Raw genomic sequence first — 21,935 nt, 5'->3', positions numbered from 1 at the left:
AGCTGGAAGGGCATCTGCTGCGTAAAACATATGCTGGAATAGTTGGCGGTTCATTCCACTGTGGGGACGTCTGATAAATCAGACTAAGCTGAAGGAAAATGAATAAAAAAACCAAAGCAACATTTCAAAAGTGTTGATGTTTGCAGAATTTACTGGTCACGTGTGTCCATTATTAAAATTCTGCATTTGATAGTTTAGATCAGGGGTCACCAATCTCAGTCCTGGAGTGCTGGTGTCCCTGCGGGGTTTAGCTCCAACTTGCCTCAACACACCTGCCTGGATGTTTCAAGTATACCTTGTAAGACCTTGATTAGCTTGTTCAGGTGTGTTTGATTAGAGTTGGAGCTAAAATCTGCTGGGCGCTGACCCTCCAGGAACAAGTTTGGTGACCCCTGGTTTAGATTTTGCTCGCACACGCTGATGTTTATCGTTTTTTGGTATTAAAATGTTTTATTTGCGTTTTACAGACAGCCACACGAAATGCTGAGCGGGAAATCGAAATTTTAAAGAAAATTGATCATGTAAGTCAAGGATTACATTTTAAATTGACAGAAATAAGGATTATTAAATACGTTTGTTCGTGGTTTCTCTCTCCTCCTTTAGCCGTGCCTGATCAAAACTGAAGATTTCTACCAGACTGAAGACTCCTACTACATTGTTTTGGAGTAGTAAGTAGTGTTTAATTGGGGTTAAATTACGAATTTCCTCTTGTAAATAGTTTTTAATGAAACTTTAAAGGCAATTTCATGTAAGGTAGTACTAGAAGTTTATAAAACGCTGCATATTTTGACTGTTCAGTCGATAGTTTATTGAAAAATGAAAATTTACTGCTGTTTTACTCACCCTTAAGCTACTGTATGAGACGTAAATGATATTTTCGTCTTCAGAATAACATTATTAATTGTAAACAGAATAACAGTACTCAACCTGAGTTTCTTGGTGATTCATAGAATGCAAGTCAAGTACTACAAGTACTTTTAGAGTAAAAGAAATAAAGTAAAATGTTATACCCTTTGCCTCTGGTGATAAATTAAGGTCTTGCGAAGTGAAACCATTGGTCTACGAAAAAAAAAGAAGAAGCATTTTAATGAGCTTTTTAGGCTGTTCAAGTCAAAGGTAAAAGACATCTGAGATCAGCCGATCTGAGAGTGAAAAAAATGAACTGCAACTGTTGGGTGCAACTCACCCTTTCAAACAGGACTGTTAGTTGTATTTTGTGCTGTAATATAACAATTGCTTGTTTTTTTTCTAACATATTCTTAAAACATTTTTAAATATTTCAACTTGTTGCCCTTTTAAATCAAATAGGACTGTCACTGTCCCACCAGCGATTAGGATTTTACTTCAATATTGTTTTGTAGTTTTTTGTCATGTAGGAAAAGTAATAGTTCAACCCATTTACTGTCACTCTTCAACCTGTGAGGCCATTTGCAGTTAAATATTCAAAGCATAATATCAGTCTAAACATAAAGAAATCATAACAAACCTTACTGTGTTTTAGTAAGATTGATTACCGAGCAACACTTATTTATTTATTTATTTATTTGTGTTGTAAAGCATTACTTTGCTACAGCAATCTGCATGAAAACATTTTAATGTTTTTTTAGAGGGTAAATTTAGACAATAAACCATCAAACTGCTCATACTTCATTAGAATTTAAATGTCTACTTTCCAAATATTGTCAAATGTATGAAAAAAATAGATTATATTCCTCAAAACATACACATCACCAATGAAAACTGAATGTCATCTGGTGGTGATTTTTGGTACTGCATCCAACAAAATGTTGCAAAAAGCAAATATTTTGAGGAGTTAACTTCAAATTTGGAATATAGATCAGATATTTATATTGATCAGATATTTAGCTTTGAATTACTGTCAATTAGAGCTGAAGATCTTTGCCAGAACCCAACAGTTTAATTTTTATAATTTTAGACGGGCCAGGCTTGGGCTTGCGGGGTAAATAAACAGTCATGTAATGCATTTCGATTAGCGCGAGAAAGTAATTAAATCGTTTGTTACCACATTAAAACCCATCCCTACAAAGGTAAAACAAAGGATGACGAAGAAGTCAAAAAGCCGCCATTTCAAAAAGAGCAGTCATTCTAGCCACCAAGGTATTTCGGCGGTCGCTCTTACACTGTGTATTATGGTAGAGCGCTAAACAGCAATGTACAGCAAGCTGACAGTGAAGATGACGAGGTCACTCACTTCATTGAACTTTCTGTCATGGAAAATGAAATGGATGTTCTCGGCTGGTAGAAGATGAACAAACATCCCTATCAAAAACTTGCAAAATTAGCCAGAACAGAACTCTGCATCTTGGCCTGTAGCAGCAGCAGTGAAAGTGTGTTCAGTGCTGCTGGACGCACCATCCTGAGAGCAGGACTGCGCTAAAGCCATTTACAGTGGATTCAATAATGTTCCTCCACAAAAAACACTTAGCCCAATCTTGGTGAGTAAATGGATTTTTAAATTATAAATAAATATTAATTAAACCATTAAATGCGTAATGTAAACAGAGTATACAGGTTAATATTGGCATTATTCTTTTAATATTCAGCTTCACCGTCCCCTTAATGACAAATTGTGAAGAGGAGTGGTGAAACAAATCTTGCAGAGCCTTTATCTTCATTTTGTTATTGCTAAATACCCATCATAACTTATAATTTGTTTTAATTTGTTAAGATAGACTACTTTTTATTGGTGTGCCAATTTTAAGGCTAAGGGTGTGTGCCTAGGCCTAGTTAGAGTGCTGAGATGTTACGATGTTACAGAGGATTTATTTTATTTCTTTGCTACAACTTCTAAGTGGCATATAGCCATAGTTTGTTACGAATAAATTATGTTAAAAGGCAAAAGATCTGTGTGTAGGTGCACATTTGAATAATGTCGGGCTATATATGTGTGTGTGTGTGTGTGTGTCTTTTTTTAATGAGATCAACTTTAAATCTATGCAGCAAAGCATTTAAGATTGGCAATCATGTAAGTTGAACATGTCATTTCATGTCTATGTTCAGAAAGTGGGGTTGACAGTTAAGGGGTCAATACCTTAAATGTTGTCAAATTAATGCATTAAGCAACCATTTCAGTAATTGAATAAATGGTGTAATCTCTGTGCTGTGTGTAGTATTGAAGGTGGCGAGCTGTTTGGCAGGATCAAGGCCAAAAAAAAACTGGAGGAAGATATCGCCAAACTCTACTTTTATCAGATGCTCAAGGCTGTGGAGGTACGACTTTATGAACAACATCTTATGTGTTTTAAATTAAAGGCTGATTTATACTTCTGCGTCAAACGCCGGCGTATGCTACAGCGCTGACGCATAGCCCTTCGCCGCTGACGTGCACCTCTCAAAAAATGTAACTGCACGTCGCAAAGACGCGTAGCGCAAGCTCTGTGATTGGTCGGCTTGGTAGCGCTGACGAGTCTGAGCGGGACCGAGAGCCGCGCGAATGGTGCGAGCCTGATGGAGCAATTGTTTACAAGTGTGGAGTACCGTGAAGGAGCTCCGGATGGAAAGTTTTGTTTTGTGTTTACCTCATAGTTAAAGTTGTTGCACGTCCGCCGGTTCCTGCCTCAAAATGAGCGAGTTTGAGCCACTTGTACATCCAGGAAGTGTTCAAGAAAAGCAAAACAGCAGAGAAGAAACTCGACACAGGAACATTTACACCTCACTGCCAACTAGCGTTTCAGAAGTGTTAATGCAGACCAAAAGAGACAGCGCGCAGAAGTATAAATGCACAGCTACAGGTGTTGCATGCGCTGTGGGTTACGCCGGTCACGACGCAGAACCCAGGCTTAACACTGATCATGAGTCAACTGAAACGATCAGATTTATTTGATTTACTTATTAATAATAATATTATTTTCATTTTAAAATTGCTTATTCTCACCAAGGCTGCATTTATTTAATCACAAACCTGTAATATTTTGAAGTGTGATTACAAAAATAAATAACCTTTTAAAAATGATGGGACGCCTCATGATGTCTCATTTGATCAATTATTGCATCCTTGCGAAATACATTTCTAATACAAATCTATCAGAAAATCTGACAAACCCCAAACTTACTATTAATCTGTTTAACAATAACTTAAACCTTCACAATGTATAAAAATGTAGAGATGTTGTACCATTATTATTAAATGTAAGGCTAATATTTAATAGAGATAGACACCATACCATACTTATACAATAAAAAATATGGTATAAGTTCAAAGGCAGAATGATGATGGAAGAAGTCATTTAAATGTGCTCTTTTCTTAATAAAATTGTAATTATGGATGTTTATATAAAATATGTTCTCTTAAAATCAATGATGTGTATTTCTTGAAACTCAGCTGTGGCTTTTAAAAGTACTACATTTTATTATGTGACATTTAATCATATAAGTATATATTGTATTATAATAATGTGAATATGCAGCACTAGAGGGCGCATATTTACAACAAACTCAGGCATTCTGTGATGACATCATGACTGAGTGTGGAAAAATGGGAGTTGTACATCCTACGGGACTCCATGTTGGTCGATGAGCTGAAGTATTCAACACTTAAGCCTGGTTTATAATTCTGTGTCAAGTGATCGGCGTGACCCACGGCGCATGCAATGCACGTAGCTGTGCATTTATACTTCTGCGCGCTGTCTCTGTTGCTCTTGAAGAAGATTTCTATTCTCTCAGTGTAAAGTATTTTCTAAGTGTAAAGCAGTTAATTTTCTCTTCTCAAAATGTATGTAGTGTTTGCAGCAAACATGCCAGCCTGTGTTAAAAATACAGTGATATGTCTGTGTAAGATGAGTATGCCTGCACAGGAGCAACACTAGGAGAAGGCTGAGTGACTGATTGTGTAGAATAACTGAATATGTAAAGCACTGATTATTTATGTTAAATACTTGTATGAAGCTGTATGTGTCAGAAGTTAGAATGAGTAACATATTATCAAGTTATTATCCTATCATAACAATGTATGTAAACACTTAATCCTTTTGCATAAGTTGCATCTATACTTTGCTGACATAGACCTGTAACATCTCTGTTGACATGAGCTAGTGGGCTGAGAGCCAAGAATAGCAGGACCCCTTAGACTAAAAACCTATTCAAAAATGGTCAAGAGTTAAAAAGAGACATAGGGGTGTGTCAAATAATCCTGTATAAAAATTGTAACAAACACACTGAAACTTCAGAAGGAGCAGGAGAGACTTTAGAAGGAGCAGGAGAGACTTTAGAAGGAGCAGGAGAGACTTTGGAAGGTGCAGGAGAGACTTCAGAATGCTCTGGGGTCTGCTCTGCTCTTTCTCGGCTTTAGTATGGAGAATAAAGTCTATTTTCTGATATTCAAAACCTCTGGTCTGATAATTTCTAATTGATTAAACGTCGAATTTACGACACTCTGCATTAACACTTCTGAAACGCTAGTTGGCAGTGAGGTGTAAATGTTCCTCTGTGTCGAGTTTCTTCTCTGCTGTTTTGCTTTTCTTGAACACTTCCTGGATGTACAACTGGCTCAAACTCGCTCATTTTGAGGCAGGAACCGGCGGACGTGCAGCAGCTTTAACCATGAGGTAAAGACAAAACAAAACTTTCCATCCGGAGCTCCTTCACTGGACTCCACACTTGTAAACACTCGCTCCATCGGGCTCGCGCGGCTCTCGGTCCCGCCCACACTCGTCAGCTCTACCAAGCCAACCAATCACAGAGTTTGCTCTACGCGTCGTTGCGACGTGTAGTTTACATTTTTTTTGTAGTTACATTTTTTGCGTGTCAGCATCATCATGGGTAAAAGCTGATAAATACTTCTCTGTCAACTGCACGCCTATGGTCTGTGGTCTGGCGCAGCTTTCACGCAGTCGCTTAGCCCTCCTGTGGCTGAAGTGCACCTTAAAAAAAAAATTGAACTACACATCGCAATGACGTGTATCGCAAGCTCTGTGATTGGTTGCTTTGTGGGCTGTGCTGAGAGCTGTGAGGCGAGTGTTTACAAGTGTGGAGTTATGTGAAGGAGCTCCATATGGAAAGTCTTGTGTTTTGTTTACCTTATAATTAAAGTCCGCTGGTTCCCGCCACTGAATGGGCAAGTTTTAGCAAATTGTAGCATTAAAAAAAAAAACACCCACAAAAACTCGCCACAAAGGAACATAAAAACCTGCTGCCAGCTAGCGTTACACAGGCATGCAGAAGTTTAAATGCACGACTACGCGCAAGGCAGGTGCCGTGGGTTGCGCTGATCACTCAACGCAGAAGTATAAACCAGCCTTGAGGCCGAAAAATCTAGCTTGTGTGACATTATTAACGTCACGACACAGTCAGTGTCGCTAGTTAACATTGCTTGTTTCTCTGGATTTGAACATTCTACAAAACATTAGCGATAATGCAAGTACACAAGTCGGCAAAATATAACTTTTTTCTAGTAGTTTTTGGATATTTTAATGAACAAATTTTACATATTGTGCTTTTAATAGGTTTCTGCTTTTAATAGATTTCAGAAGACTCTTTCATCCAAAAGATGCATCAGCAGTTTGTTATGAAGCCAACAGTATTCATAGTGTTCGATGAATACTAAAAACAAATATAAAAGCATATACTTCTTATTTACTTTTAGTATTTTTTTCTAGTCCAAATATCAAAAAAATACCTAAATCAAGAAGCAAATAACAAAACGCCAGAAATATTGTCTAGTTTTCAGACAAAATAAGTCAAAATTAGGCGAGTGTGATTAAAAATAAAGCTATATAATCTGCCAATAGGGTAAGCAAAAGAATCTTATTTTCACTTGGAATATGATTATTTTGCTTTTAACCTGCCCCATTGGCAGATTATTTCTGAAAATAAGACGGTATGTTTTGCTTGTCTAGAAAATGCTTCTTGATTTAAGAATTTTGTAGATAGGGATGGGAAGATTAATCGATATGTATCGATACGCGGTCATGCACGTGCACGATGCGAGTGCATCGGTTGAGCAGCAGAGGATGAATGAAATTTTGGAAGCAAATCGAGATGCATCGGTTTTTGCAAGATGCATCGGTTTTTCCAAGATACAGCTTATATTTTTAATATAGAATGTATTTTTTATTTATTAGCAAGTGTTGTCAACCTGTTTTTGGCGCATTATTTAATCGACCTACATAAAGTAAGCCTTAGCAACGGGCTTGCGGATTTGTACACTTACACTACAACTCAGTGTATCAGGTGTGCGAATGAAGCTAGTGGAGCGCCCTCAGAAAGCGCGAGAAGCAAAACATCATTTTATTCCTCACTGAGTTTTAAATCTAAAGTATGGCAACATTATGGATTTTGCAAAAAAGATGGACGACTTTTTAGGACAGATGCAATTTGCAAAATGTGCCGCGCATCTGTAAAATACGCGGGCAGTACGACTAATCTGATATCTCACTTGAAGCGGCGCCACGGTGTTGTTGTGGAAGCATCTTCCAGTGTCCCTGCATCCCCGGCTTTCGCACTGCTTCAACCAGCTCCAAAAGTGGTGAGAAAAGCATTGCAAGTTTTTTCCATGCGCAACAGTTCTGCTCGCTCTACGCCAATAACGAATGCTATTGCATTGTTCATCTGCAAAGATATTCAGCCTAGTGTCACGGAGAACGTAGGTTTTAAACACCTCCTCCTGTTAATTTTTATTTATTTATATTTTTATTAGCCTGTTGTTTACAGTGACAGTGATGTTTCAAAGCAGCATAACACTGCTAGTTCACGACCTTAAGTTTTGAATAATCAGTGGCAAAATATATCTTTGTAAAACTTGTTTTCATAGTTGAAAAGTTAAATCACAATTCTTGTTGTGCAATGGTAAACCTTTATGTTGAAAGAGTGCAAATATATATATATATTTTTAATATATATTGCACTTATACATTCTGTTTATCTTGACAATACTTAAATAATATGTGCTATATGTTCTAAAATGGCCCTCTACTGTAAACTGACACTCTGGCTCTGAGAGAAAAGCCAGTTTGTAAAAAAAGTCTTGGTTTTGCTTGGTTAATAAATAATCAAACTCATTCAATGGCACAGCATCCTCTTTCACATCATCTCATAAACTTGATCTAATTAGTTAGTGCTGAATTATCGCATTGTATCGTGATATGGGTGTGAATCGTATCGTGTTGCATCGCAATATGTCACAAATGTATCGCTAATATATCGGACTGTATTCTTTGTATCGAGATGCGTATCGGATCGGCATTATAGCTTAGATGCCCAACCCTATTTGTAGATATTTAGACTAGAATTTTTTTTTGCCGTGGAGACTTGCAAGCAAGCTACAGCAAAGGTGATATGCGAAGGAAAATGTATAATCTTGTTTTATTTTATTCTCCTCAGTATCTCCACAATAACGGGATCATCCATCGAGATCTCAAACCTGAGAACGTGCTGCTGGCTTCACATGACGACATCTGTTTGATTAAGGTGCGTTTGTTCGAGAGTTTTCAGACAGAAGAAGCTTTTACCTCAGCAGCACCTTTTAGATCCGAGCCCAGCTTTTGTCTTTGTAGTGGAATAATCCTGAACCTGAGATGACCCGCTTTCTCAACACACGCAAATTCCCCACTTGCTTTGTAGATTACGGATTTTAATCAGTCCAAGATTTTGGAGGAATCCTCCCTGATGAAGACGCTCTGTGGGACGCCCACATATGTGGCCCCGGAGGTGTTCACGCACGCCTCGACTGTGGGATACACAAAAGCTGTGGATTATTGGAGTCTGGGAGTCCTACTGTTCATCTGGTTAGTGGAGATTATGGTTGAATGCAGCATTAAAAAGTCCTTATAAAGTTTAATAGTCCTTAAAAAGCCTGAAGTCAAATTGTCATGATGTGCTCAGTCCTTTCCAATCCCATTTGCATTATGTCCTAAACTCAAAAGTGAATTAGAGTTCATATTAGGCACTTGTACAGAGTAGTTTCACACAGGCCCGTGCAGAGACTGTCCAAAGGGTATGTGCTGGATAAATTTTTTGAGGAGCACGGGTGGGGGGGTTTGTTGTTGTTGTCGTGGGGGGGGAAGGGGGTCATTTGGAAGGGCACATTCAATCCAAGACTAAAAAGGGCATGTGCACTGCACAGGTTGAGCCCTATGTGTGCACATGCCTGGTTTCACATTAGATCTCAACTACAGAAATTAACCACCAGATCATGGTGATTTGCAAAATTACGGGTGAATGAGGAAATGGGAATTCAGCATTAAAAGTCCTTAAAAAGTTTAAAAGTCCTTTAAAAGCATGAAGTCAAATCATCATCATGTCCTCATGCCTTTTCCAATCTCATTTCTATTATGTCTTAAAGAGCCCCTATTATACATGAAATAGGGTCATATTTTGGTTTTGGGGGTCTGATATGCATGCAAGGTCAGAAAACACTTTCATGGTCTTATAATATGAATTTATTTTAACTAATTATTAAAATAGCGACTCTCATATGAATTGTTCAGCGATTCATTTGTTCCCAAACCCCTCCGTAGCGCGAAGCTAATCTGCACTGATTGGACCAGTGACAGCCTGTTGCGATTGGTCGACACTGACAGCCTTCAGCGCGTGCAGGGCAGAGTGAAATGCCCAACACAGCTTATCAACAATATAGAAGTAGTATATATATATATATATATATATATATATATATATATATATATATATATATATATATATATATATATATATATATATATATATAGATAGATAGATAGATAGATAGATATATATAGATATATATATATATATATATATATATATATATATATATATATATATATATATATATATATATAGATATATATATATATAGATATATATATATATATATATATATATATATATATATATATATATATAGATATATATATATATATATATATATATATATATATATATATATATATATATAGATATATATATATATATATATATATATATATATATATATATATCTATAGATATATAGATATAGATATATATATATAGATATATATATATATATATATATATATATATCTCGAGATATGTGTATATATATATATATAGATATATATATATAGATATATATATATATAGATATGTATTTACAGTTGAAAGCAGAAGTTTACATACACTGTATAAAAAGTCACATAACCATTTTAAAAAAAAAAGTCAGATGTTAATGTGACTAAACTTTTTCTCTTTTAGGTAGGTTAAGATTATCAAATGTGTTTCTTTTATGCTTAACAGCAGAATAATGAGATATTTTTTGAGAAATTGTTATACCTTTTCAAGTCTACATACTTTTCAAGTTTACATACCTTCCTAGGGCCTGAGTGTTAAATACTTTGAATGTTTTATATTGTTACAGACATGCAGTGTCATCCTGCAACTGTTTTGCAGCATATCAAATGTCCCAAACCCTATTTTTGTATTATTATTATTTATTTATTTATCATTTTACAGTATAACAAACAACACAATTGACAAAAAGAATTCAGCATTAAGTGTAGCATCAGAGTATACAAATATAGAAACATGTACATCAACAAATCCAGTTTATGTTACTAGATAAAACAGAAATTAAATAACAGCCTGTGAATGGTCAGTATGATAATGGGTATTATACAGGCTCAGGTCAAAGGGTTCATAAAGGGTCCATAAAAAATTTCCAGGTTTTTAAAAATCTGTGCGTTTTATTTTTTAAGCTATATGTTAAATAATCCAATGCAGTGTGTCATTTATGATATTTTAAAATAATTTTAATGTTGGAGGGAGTTCCTGTTTCCAGTTTAACAGAATACATTTCCTAGATACATAAGATATTAGACCTATCCTTTTGGTAAAAAAAAGGGTCTGATACCTCATTCAAGTCCACCCCAAAAAGATATATTAAAGGAGTCTTGAGATATTTCTTTCCCAGGATCATTATAGAAAACTCATGTACAGAATCCCAAAACTCATTTAGTTTTTTTACAGCTCCAAAAAATATGCATAATGGTGCCCTTATGTTTCTTACATCGGTTACATAAAGATGAAGCACCGGGATGTATCCTACTATATATCTATATATAAGGCGAACTGGGGTCAAATATATTCTTTGTATAAATTTGTAATTTTGTTAAATTATTTTGTTACTTGAAAATGAAAAAGACATACATTTGTATACAACTTCCCACTGATCATCATCAAAATTACAACCTAATCCTATTTTTAAGTGTCCAAAATGAAGGGAAAAAAATTGTTTTTACTCTCTGATAGTCAAAGCAAATTAAAAAAAAAAATCTGTTAAGTATGCATAAAACAATTCTGCAAAAAGCGTTTTATGTAAATTGGGACTAGGAGACCACATATATTTTTCAAAATTATTAAAAATTCTCAAAAAAAAATCTCTCATTATTCTGGCATTTAGCAAATGTAAATGATTTAGGTAATCCTAACGGACCTAAAATAGTAAACGCTTAGTATGATTCACCATCAGAGATTTTTTAAAATGGTTATGTACCTTTTTTTGGAGTGTATGTAAACTTCTGGTTTCAACTGTATATTATTAAAGGGCCATGAAACCCCCTCGTTTCAGCAGGGTGTTTTCACACCTCTACTTTGGAAAAAGTCAGAAAAGTGGGCGTGTCCAGCTCTGTTTAGGGGGGAGTGTCGGAGGAAGAAAAGAGGCTTGGTGTGGGAGTGTCTATTTGTGCGCGCTGAATTTCAGAGTCAAAACACACAACCACAGCGGACAATGTGACTGTGTTTACATGGACATCTGTAGTCGAATTATTTGCCAAATTATTAAATGGTGGACTTTAACTACAGTTTGGCTCTTTCATTCAGGGAATTCATTCATGTCCCTCCCGATAAACGTGATGTTTGATTCGAGGAACTGCTCTAAGCGTGTATTTTTCATGCAATGTTTGATACCGCACGGCGAATGAGAGAAAAAAAATTCCGCATTTCCCGGAAACTTAGATGCACACGGCAGGTAGCGTCAGAGAGCCGCGTGTGTTATTCCGGTCACAAAAAGCAACACGAGGTTATAGTTTAATTGTAACCGTTAGTGCTAACTTGTTTATACTCGGTGCAATAGTTTGTTTGATACGAATAAAATACGAACTGAATAAACAAAGAGCACTGGTCGCTCACTTACCAAATCTGTAGAGACAGGACAATCACCAGCAACTAGAGCCGCGTCTTTATTTAGAGAAGACTACAAGCGAATACGGATCTCAGCGTTTGCAGATGAGAACAGCTCTCAGGTAAACAATAATCCTCCTTAGACATGTAAGTTACTGTTGTCGAGCATCGCGTACACTGTTAATTCACACGTGAGTCTGAGCTCTCACAGAGAGAAAATGAAAACAAAACTTCACTGCAGCAAACTATAAAAGCAACACTTCACGCTTGTTTTGCCAACACAACGTGGCGTCTCTGTCGTCTAAACACTGTGACAGTAATGAATATTAATGAAGTTGCACAATAGAGCGCGCTGATTGGTTTTAACCAAGCCTTACTCATGCATTAATGCAGCACACTGTAAGACGTAATAAGACACACTCTGGCGAAGACGCCCAGTCTGCACGCTGGAATACAGGCTATTATGTCATGACCGTGACGCAGCTTCAAAAATTCGTTTCAAACAGGAAGTACAAATTTGCTTGAAATAACGCAAAAACAACCAATTTACACTTTTTAGTGAAATATAGGTGTCCTAATAGTGTTTTTAGCAGTGTGGGACACATATACGACTGTCAACAGCTCAAAAAATGTGTTTTGGTGTTTCGTGACCCTTTAAAATATCCCAGGCACACAGTAAAGTAATCCATATTCATTAAATGCACTGCATAGTTGTCTTTAAAAACAAAAAACAATCTAGCCTCTTTATAAAAAATTATTTGAAATATTTCAGGCTTCTTAACCAGCTTCCACTTTATGTAAAAAAGACCAATTTCTGTAGTTGAATTGTTCCTAAATTTTGAGTTTTTGTTTTTTACCAATATGAAGTTACGATTACAGCAGTTATAATGCCACTGAAAGAGATAACTTTACTTTTGTATCTCTGTTTTAATAGTTTGGGTGGGTATCCTCCATTTAACACTGAGTGCACCACCATGTCTGTCCGTGAGCAGATCATTAATGGCGAGTACCGCTTCATCCCCTCTCAGTGGAAGAACGTTTCAAATGAAGGTAACCCTTCAGCATTTATATTCTCAGAATTGTATATGTTTTCCAATTTCTTTGAAAATAACATCTTAACAGCATGTAGTTTGAGTAAAACATTTTAACTCTACATTTCAGCCAAAGATTTGGTCAAGAAGCTCCTGGTTGTGGATCCACAGAAGCGTCTGAGTGTTGAAGAGGCACTAGAGCATCCCTGGTTAAAAGTATGTACAGAAAAGACCACTAACTACACTGATGCGTTTGGCCTTTGTTTAGATATATTAAAAGCTGACAGATTTTTAAAAGGGTGATATTATACTTATTATTTTCTCCCCAAGACATAATTAAACTCTTAAATGTGCTGTATATGTACATTATTAGCTCTTCTTAAACATAAAAATACTAAAATATGTTAGCAGATATTTAAGAAACATGCTAAGTGAACACTTGTTTATCTAAAAAACAATGCTAAAGTCAGATATTCTCCTTTTGAAATGTGTGTTCAGTGTCTGAATGGCTCTATAACCAGCCCATTGCAAGTTTACCCATTTGTATTGAAGCACCCTAGATTGCCTTGGCATTTCATTTTAGTCACGAAGGCTAAAATTGCGATCTCTGGAGGACAGTGGAAGCCTCTGAAATAAAATGCAGATTCAGAGTTATTAAATACACAAGGTGGTTTATAATTAGCAAATAAAATATATGTTACAAATGTAAATATTAGCTGAGCAGCTTACATTCACAGTAGCATCGATTTAGTAGCTTTGTAGTCGATTTAGTAGTCTTTGTCAGAGGGGCCAAGTGGAGAAAAAAAAACATTTTGAATTTGGACTGCCATATCTACTTCAACCACTAGATGTCAATCCCACACACTTCTCTTTTAATATCTATAATGAGACTTATTCAAATAGAATATTAAAAGTGTCCAAATCTTAAAAAAAGGTCATCGTTTTTGTAACAGGATGACAGGATGAGACAAAATGCAAACCAGCTGATGAATCCTGGAGCTGCAAATCAACCAATGCGTCCAGAAGCAACAAGGGTACAACAACAAATCTCTTATTAAATTAAGTTTTAATGATAGAAATTGTTTTAATTTAGAGGAAATTAATTACTGGATTTTCAACATTTTACGATTCAATGTAAATGTCAATTACAAATGCTTCTGTAGTTATTGAAAACTAAACATGATTTTATTTGAACATTTTCAAGCAGAAACGCAAGGCACACGAGGGAGAAGGTGAACCATCATCCAAGAGGAAACCCGGGCCTTGATCTTTACATGCTTTTAGAAGTTTTTGTATTTGTTCTGATGATGGCCTTTTAAAACATAGTCCTGTGATCTGTTCAACACTGTACTGCTCTTGTAAATATGTGTTTGTACCATTTCTTGTAAAAAATAAAATGGTTTTACATTTTCTATTCCTCTGATTTAGTAACTTTTATCACTGATAATTTTTCTATTTAATTTCTAAAATAATTTGTATAAAATTGAAGGTGTTCAAATGGCACACTCTAGAGTTCTATGTGGGATTGAATTTTTTTTTCCCAACAATTAGTCCTTAATCCTGCATAGAACTCTAGACAACAACGTCACATTTAAATTATGCAGATTTTCCTTTAAAAAGGCACACACGTTGTCCACATTTGAACAATACTTGTGATGCATGTCTTGATTACTGTAAATTAATCAAACTGCATATCGTTATTAGACGGACTAAATTCGTAATCACACTAAGTCAAGTGCAGAAACACCTTGCCCTGTGATTTTTCACAGTTTAGCAGTGAATTTGTCCCTCAGGCGGTAGACAATGGTGTGAGCTTCATCAAAGGAGTCGGACAGCGCTGACTGGACTCGACTCCTCCAGCTCATCAGTTTGGGTCTGTCCTTCAGAATGTCCCTCCCGCTGCTCATTGGCTGAAAAACATGGTTATATAGAGGTTTACAGACTCATGCATCTGACTTTATTGATGTTCTCCATATGTCTGAACATTTGATGGGGATATGCAATGTTTGTTTTGGGGTTATTTTGGTTTGCTTTATGCAGTGTGTGTGTGTTAAATGGCCATAAGATGGGTTCCCATTGCATACAATAAGATTACATTTAATAAGATTTTAGAAGGTAAGGTTTTTAGGATGTTAATCAACTTTTTTAATTAAATTTTATTTAATAGTTATAGGAAATTATAATTGTAATTATTATGCTCATTCAGGGACTTGAGTAAGATTTCATTATAATTACATATTAATATTTACAACTTCATGTAAATTCAATATAATTTATCTGTATACAGCATTTCTTTTCTAATCTTCAATCAAAATAACCTTTGCTTCAACAACAGTTGTGCTTTTTTCTAAAAATGTGCTGTCAATCACACAAGATCCACCAATAGCAATCCAAAACTTCTCTGACAGACACAATCAAGTCCCGCCTTACATTCTTTCCGCCAGAGGGTATATGCAGGAATCCTAAACGAAATTTCAATTAAAGAACTTCTCAGAATATTTTAAGACCTCGTCTCCACTTCAAGTTCTAATCAGTATCTGATCTTTAACATAAACAGTTGCTAATAAACAGTTGTAGTTAAATAAATGCATGGAGCACAACCATGCAACATAAATAAGCTCGGAAGAAACAAAACTTGAAAGAATAAATTACATAGTTGTTTTCAGCGACTTATCTTTCTCCAACCAGGAGTATGCAAACTTGCATTATCCCATCTTGCTGGTTGGTTTCGCTACATGTGGAGAGAGTCACATCACCTTTCCGCGTTTGTCGCAAATTACGTGACATCACCCAGAGGAGCTTGTTTGGATTTTTTTTGGAGTCAAACACTTTGGACAACACTTGAACAAAATTTAAGAACTTGCAAAAAGGGGATTAAGACTTTTAAAAACCTTTTAATTGCTTTAAAGGTGCAGTAGGTGATCTTCCACAATGCTAACAGCTTAGCATAAATCTCTGAATCACAGTCCCTCCCCTGCCGTCCAGAGCCACGCCTCCTGAAACAGGAGCACGCGCACCTTAAAGATGACAGCAGAAGAACCCTCTCTCGTTTTAGTGCTTGTCCGGTGGCCTGCAGGAATTACACTCATTACTAAGCCAAACTGACATGCTACTTCAGAGCGAATATTTAGAGTGGTATGGTAAACAATATAGGGAGAGACTAGGCGGAATAGCGGTATTAACTTGTGTTTTTATGTTAAACTAATTAAAATCTACATCATCGATGCTGTAAAAGGTCGCTTATGAAACTGAAAATAGTCTTATCAATCTTTCACAGGAAGATTTTAGTGGCTGAACAACACTTGTAACAACAACATCTAACGTTACTTCAGCTTTGCGTGAAGCTAAAACGGTTTTAAAACAGAACATTACTGTCTAAAGCCTGGTTTATACTTCTGCGTCAAGTGACCGGCTAACCCACGGCGCATGCAAGCGCGTAGCTGTGCATTTATACTTCTGTGCGCTGTCTCTGTTGGTCTGCATTAACACTTCCGAAACGCTAGTTGGCAGTGAGGTGTAAATGTTCCTCTGTGTCGAGTTTCTTTGCTGGTGTTTTGCTTTTCCTGAACACTTACTGAATGTATAAATGGCTCAAACTCGCTCATTTTGAGGCAGGAACCGGCGGACGTCCAACAACTATGAGGTAAACACAAAACAAAACTTTCCATCCGGAGCTCCTTCACGGGACTCCACACTTGTAAACAATTGCTCCATCGGGGTCGCGCCATTCGCGCGGCTCTCGGTCCCACCCAGACTCGTCAGCTCTACCAAGCCAACCAATCACAGAGCTTGGGCTACACGTCGTTGTGACGTGTAGTTAAATTTTTTGAGAGGTGCACGTCAGCGACGCGACGTCAACGCCGTAGCATACGCGTGCGTATCTCCTTCAGCCATTGTATCGTCCTTTCTCCAGTGTGCAAAGGTTACTCCAATATTGGTTCAGGTTTTTAAAAAGTTTTGATTCAGCAGGTTTTTGTCGATCACGCTCGTGCTCTCTCTCTCGTGTACTCGCAGCACATCTATGCACAAACATCGGTCGGCGGAGCTGCGTACAAACGGCTGCACAGTTGTTCAAATCTGCATTTGCTGACAGACAGTTTGAGCTACTTATCGGAATTATGAGAGATGTCGGCCCGACTCTATTTAACTGGATGAACATTTTTTAGTTTCATGCCTTACCCAAAATATAAAAATACATATAGATACATTTATATCACTTACTGTAATTGATACTATTGGAATGTGCAAAGACTTTCAACCATCACAACAACAAATGTTTCTGAAGACAATCACTTACTGCACCTTTAAATTTCTCATAATTGATTTATCAACTTTTAAGACTTTTTACGACCCAGCGGACACCCTCTATTCAAGAAGCTATTTCTTTCAAATATGGGAAAGATCTGTAAAAACCATACCTGCATGAGTTCACAAATTGCAAGCAAGTCAGCCAATGAGATGTCATCCCCGCACAGGAAGGCCTGTCTCTTCAGAAACATGTTTTCCAGCTTGTCTAGTGTGCCGCTCAGGTCTGATAGGGCCTTTTCCAGCTTTGCAGTATTTGCCGGCTGTCCTGTCATGAGTGGCAGTAAAACCTGTACGAAAATGCAAACTATTTTCAAGTAACAGTCCCCTCTTTTTTTTTTTGGAAATAGTCCAATTGTATATATCCCCTAGAGTTAACGGTTGAGTTTTATCATTTTTGAATGGATTCAGTCAATCTTCAGGACTGTCAGGGACACTTTTAGCTTAGCTTAGCATAGATTATTGAATCGGACTAGACCATTAGCATTTAATTAAAAAAAATCTAAATAGAGTTTTGATAAATTTCCTATTTATATCCAGGAGCTCTCCTACTGTACCAAGGCAGCAGAATGTTCAATATTACAGGCTCCTGAAAATAGTCCCCAGTTTGGTAACTACGTAACATTGTTTGTCTAATATTATTGCACAGTTATGATACGACAGCAACGTCCCTTGATTATTACACCTCGATTATTACATGTCTAAGTGCACGCTATATAATATACTGCAGAAGAGTCAAGCTTTAAACGGGAAAATTGTCAAATGTTTTTTAAATCTTTTTGAGAGAGATGCTAACGGTCTAATCCGATTCAATGATCTAAGCTAAGCTAAGCTAAAAGTGCTCAAGCTAGACCCGAAGATTGTCTGAATGGATTCAAAAATGGTAAAAATTAAACGTTTATCTCTAGGGGACTTGCAAAAATGGGCCTATTTGTAACAATAAAAACTGCATATGTACCAAATAAATGATTTAAATGTCATTTAACCACTCACATTTTAACCCTACTGTACCTCTTGCCAGAAGACTGTGGCAGCGTGCATGCGAGTGTTCATGTGATGCCAGGCTGTGTATTCATCAACTCGCGCTCTTTTCTCAGGAAGCTTGGGGTACCAGTGATCGGGCACTTTGTAGGTTGTTGCCAGATACTTCAAAATAGCGTCACTGTGCCAGAGGATGATTAATAATATAACGAAAAGGTTAGAGAGTAAAAATGAAGATTTGCTGTTGATTTAATCATCCTCACGCTAGTCAACAGGTGCCTTTTTTTTTTCTTCAGTAGAAAACAATAACAAATAGATAAATTGAAAGAAAGAAATGCGTTTTTTTGCTGAAAATGTAGTCCATTATGATTTAAAAAATGCAAATCAATGGCTACTAGAAACTGAATACAAAAGTTATTAAATACCTTATTTTAACATTTTAAAGTATAACTAAAAAGATTAAATAAATAACAGGGGAAAGGGAATAATAGTATTAACAACCCCGCAAATGGACAATTTAAAAAAAAAAAAAAAAACTTATGAATGCCTGATATCAACCATCGCCTTAAAAATTATAATATAAGTAAGTAGGTTAATTGGTTAGACATTTAACCAAAAACTAATCGATTTTCCGCTGTAATAACTAATTTATTTTCACAAAATCTGACAAGATTTTTAGCACAGATCATTTTTTAGGCATACCCAAGCTCAATTTTCTGGCTATAATCATTCATTCATTTTCTTTTCAGCTTAGTCCCTTTATTAATCAGGGTACGCCACAGAGGAATGAACCGCCAACTTATCCAGCATATGTTTTACGCAGTGGATGCCCTTCCCGCTGCAACCCGTTACTGGAAAACACCCACACACACTCATTCACACTCATACACTACGGACAATTAGCTTACCCAATTCACCTGTACCGCATGTCTTTGGACTTAGGGGAAACTGAAGCACCCAGATAAAACCCACGACGGGGAGAACATGCAAACTCCGCACAGAAATGCCAACTGACCCAGCTGAGGCTCGAACCAGCGACCTTTTTACTGTGAGATGACAGCGCTACCCACTGCACTACCATGCTGCCCAGCTATAATTATAATAATGATCATTATATATAATTATTAATAATAATGTTGTAACTATTTGTGTGTATTGGTATCAGTATCAGAATGTTTGCGTTTATAATTAGAAATGTGTATGTATATAAATAATAGAGTTTTTGTTTAGATTTTTTCATAAGACACAGAACCAATAATGCACCAATCATTGACTTGTTTTCATTTTGTTTAGCCTTTTTATGGACTACATTTTCAGATAATACTGATGAAGAAATGAAAGAAGAAGTCCTACATCTTAAATAGCCTGAGGGTGAGTATATGAACAGGAAAGTTTCATTTTTGTATGAATTATCCCTTTAATAATAAGAAGAAGAATAAAAAATTCCACATTTCCAAATGCAAAGGTTTACAAGTCTCTCTTTCCATACCTTTCAGTAAGAACAAAGCCATTGTCCTCCAGCACTGGCACCTTTTGCATAGGGTTGAGTTTGGTGAACTCGGGTGTTTTCTGCTCCCCTACAGGTAAAGTTCATTGAGGTAAATGTAAAGTTATTTTATATTTAAACATTCAGACAGTCTCCTTAATAATATAATTTCACTGTAATCTTTGCAAATTCTAAATCGTGTAATTAAATCTGCGGCCACTGGCTATTAACATTGTTCACAATCGAATAAATAGTGCAAATGTTGTTTTCAAGTTATACATGTGATGCTAGATTGAATATTTAAAGTTCCATGGTAAACAATGTAGGTTGCATGTCACAAGTTGTCACTGAATGAATGTGGGAATACAACCAACTTTACCTCCTCAATGTAAAGTTCAAGGGCATTAAAGCCTACAGTGTGTGTAGAAATATTATAGTACTACATAGTACATAATATCATGTTTTGATCCATACTATAGTAAATACGTGAATTAATCAGTTGTGGTTTGCATTGTTGCTATGGTAATACAACTACAGCAATATAAACCATTTACACTGTCCTATACGCTTTTTACAGCTGCAAAAACACTATCTGACAAAGGTCTTGTCGCTTATTCAAGTTTAAGGAACAACAAATAATAACTGGACTTCAAGTTGATCATTTGGTATCAAAAGTGGCTCATATGAAAGGCAAAGGCCTCTAGATTACGCTTATTTCACCCAAATAAAATATGATCATGACTTGATTTTTAATTATTTAATTGGGTCAGTAAGGTCTGACTTTGCTTAGACGAAAGTCTTGTTATTTAACAGAAATAATGTCCAGTATAGAATATAAAGTCATGCTGCAGTGGATGAAAATTATGTATGACTCCATCATGAGCTTGGAGAACTGCAATCTCTGCAATGACTCAAATAACAGATTAATAAAGTCATCTGGAATGGCAAAGAAAGCATTCTTGCAGGATTCACAGAGTTTATCAAGATTCTTTGGATTCATCTTCAATGCCTCCTCCTTCATCTTACACCAGACATGCTCAATAATGTCCATGTCAGAGGACTGGGCTGGCCAATCCTGGAGCACCTTGACCTACTTTCAGGAACTTTGATGTGGAGGCTGAAGTATGAGAAGGAGCGCTATCCTGCTGAAGGATTTGCCCTCTCCTGTGGTTTGTAATGTAATGGGCAGCACAAATGCCTTGATACCCCAGGCTGTTGGTGCTACCAACAACTCTGCTGATCTCTCACACGCTCCTATACTGAATTTAACCCCAAACCATGATTTCTCCTTCACCAAACTTGTCTAATTTCTGTGAGAATATTGTGCCCATGCGGGTTCCAGTAGGTCTTCTGCAGTATTTGTGGAGATTGGGATGCAGCTCAACAGATAATTCATCTGAAAAATCGACCATCTGCCACTTTTACAAATGATCAACTAAAAGTCAAGTTGTTATTATTATCTTACAACTAGGATCGACAACAAGACTTTAGTCAGGCAGACACCACTGTAGCAAAAAAACTAAAGTACATTAAAGTATTTAAGTTTATCAGTTCATTAAATTTTTTAACAAAGAGCAGTAACGTTATATATTATAATATAAACAGTTTAATACTTTTTACTGTAGTGTGCTTCAAATACGGTGTAACGTTACTGTATGTTGAGTTGAGGTAAATGCAGAATAACCTTCAATATACGAAATTAACAATAAATACATACAAATTTCTAGAAATCATAGAGATGAACCACAGTCTGAAGGATAACCTTTGCACAGACTTGGATTCACGCCATGAGGACTTTACAAATGCATTACATTGAACGACACGTTAACAAAGTAGCTCACCTTTTCTTATCGCAATTTGTTCCACCGTGTGTGGTATTTTATTATGTTTTAGGAATATCAGCACAGCTCTGCATGGCTGTGACATGAGATCTAAATACGCTTTTACTGCCTGTCTGCCGGTCATGGTGAAGCGTGAGTATGTCCCGTACTGTAGACAGAAACAACATGTATTCCTGCTCGTCCAGCGTCACAGTCCAT

At 36.4% G+C, this 21,935-nt stretch overlaps 2 protein-coding genes across 7 annotated transcripts in view; one reads left to right on the top strand and one right to left on the bottom strand.

The window, feature by feature from the left end:
• The window catches only part of chek2 (checkpoint kinase 2), a 27,203-nt gene extending 12,667 nt beyond the window's left edge, over nt 1–14,536 (top strand). For 3 of the 6 annotated variants that reach the window (XM_005165030.6, XM_073949914.1, XM_073949917.1), the window contains 9 exons: nt 468–521; nt 604–668; nt 3,132–3,231; nt 8,338–8,424; nt 8,578–8,741; nt 13,028–13,143; nt 13,255–13,340; nt 14,078–14,158; nt 14,329–14,536. In XM_005165030.6, coding sequence (XP_005165087.2) covers nt 468–521; nt 604–668; nt 3,132–3,231; nt 8,338–8,424; nt 8,578–8,741; nt 13,028–13,143; nt 13,255–13,340; nt 14,078–14,158; nt 14,329–14,391 — 816 coding nt within the window. In that variant the 3' untranslated portion in view covers nt 14,392–14,536. 6 annotated transcript variants of the gene reach the window in all.
• On the bottom strand, nt 14,178–21,935 carry gstt2 (glutathione S-transferase theta 2; the record flags this gene model as incomplete). The annotated part of the gene is given in 6 exon segments (NM_200521.2): nt 14,178–14,686; nt 14,701–15,034; nt 17,543–17,719; nt 18,441–18,591; nt 19,900–19,987; nt 21,738–21,935. Coding segments are annotated over 5 exon segments (687 nt in total).

This window comes from Danio rerio, chromosome 5, assembly GCF_049306965.1.
Source record: "Danio rerio strain Tuebingen ecotype United States chromosome 5, GRCz12tu, whole genome shotgun sequence".
Classification (NCBI taxonomy): Eukaryota; Metazoa; Chordata; class Actinopteri; order Cypriniformes; family Danionidae; genus Danio; species Danio rerio.
This window is presented reverse-complemented; position numbering and strand designations above follow the sequence as displayed.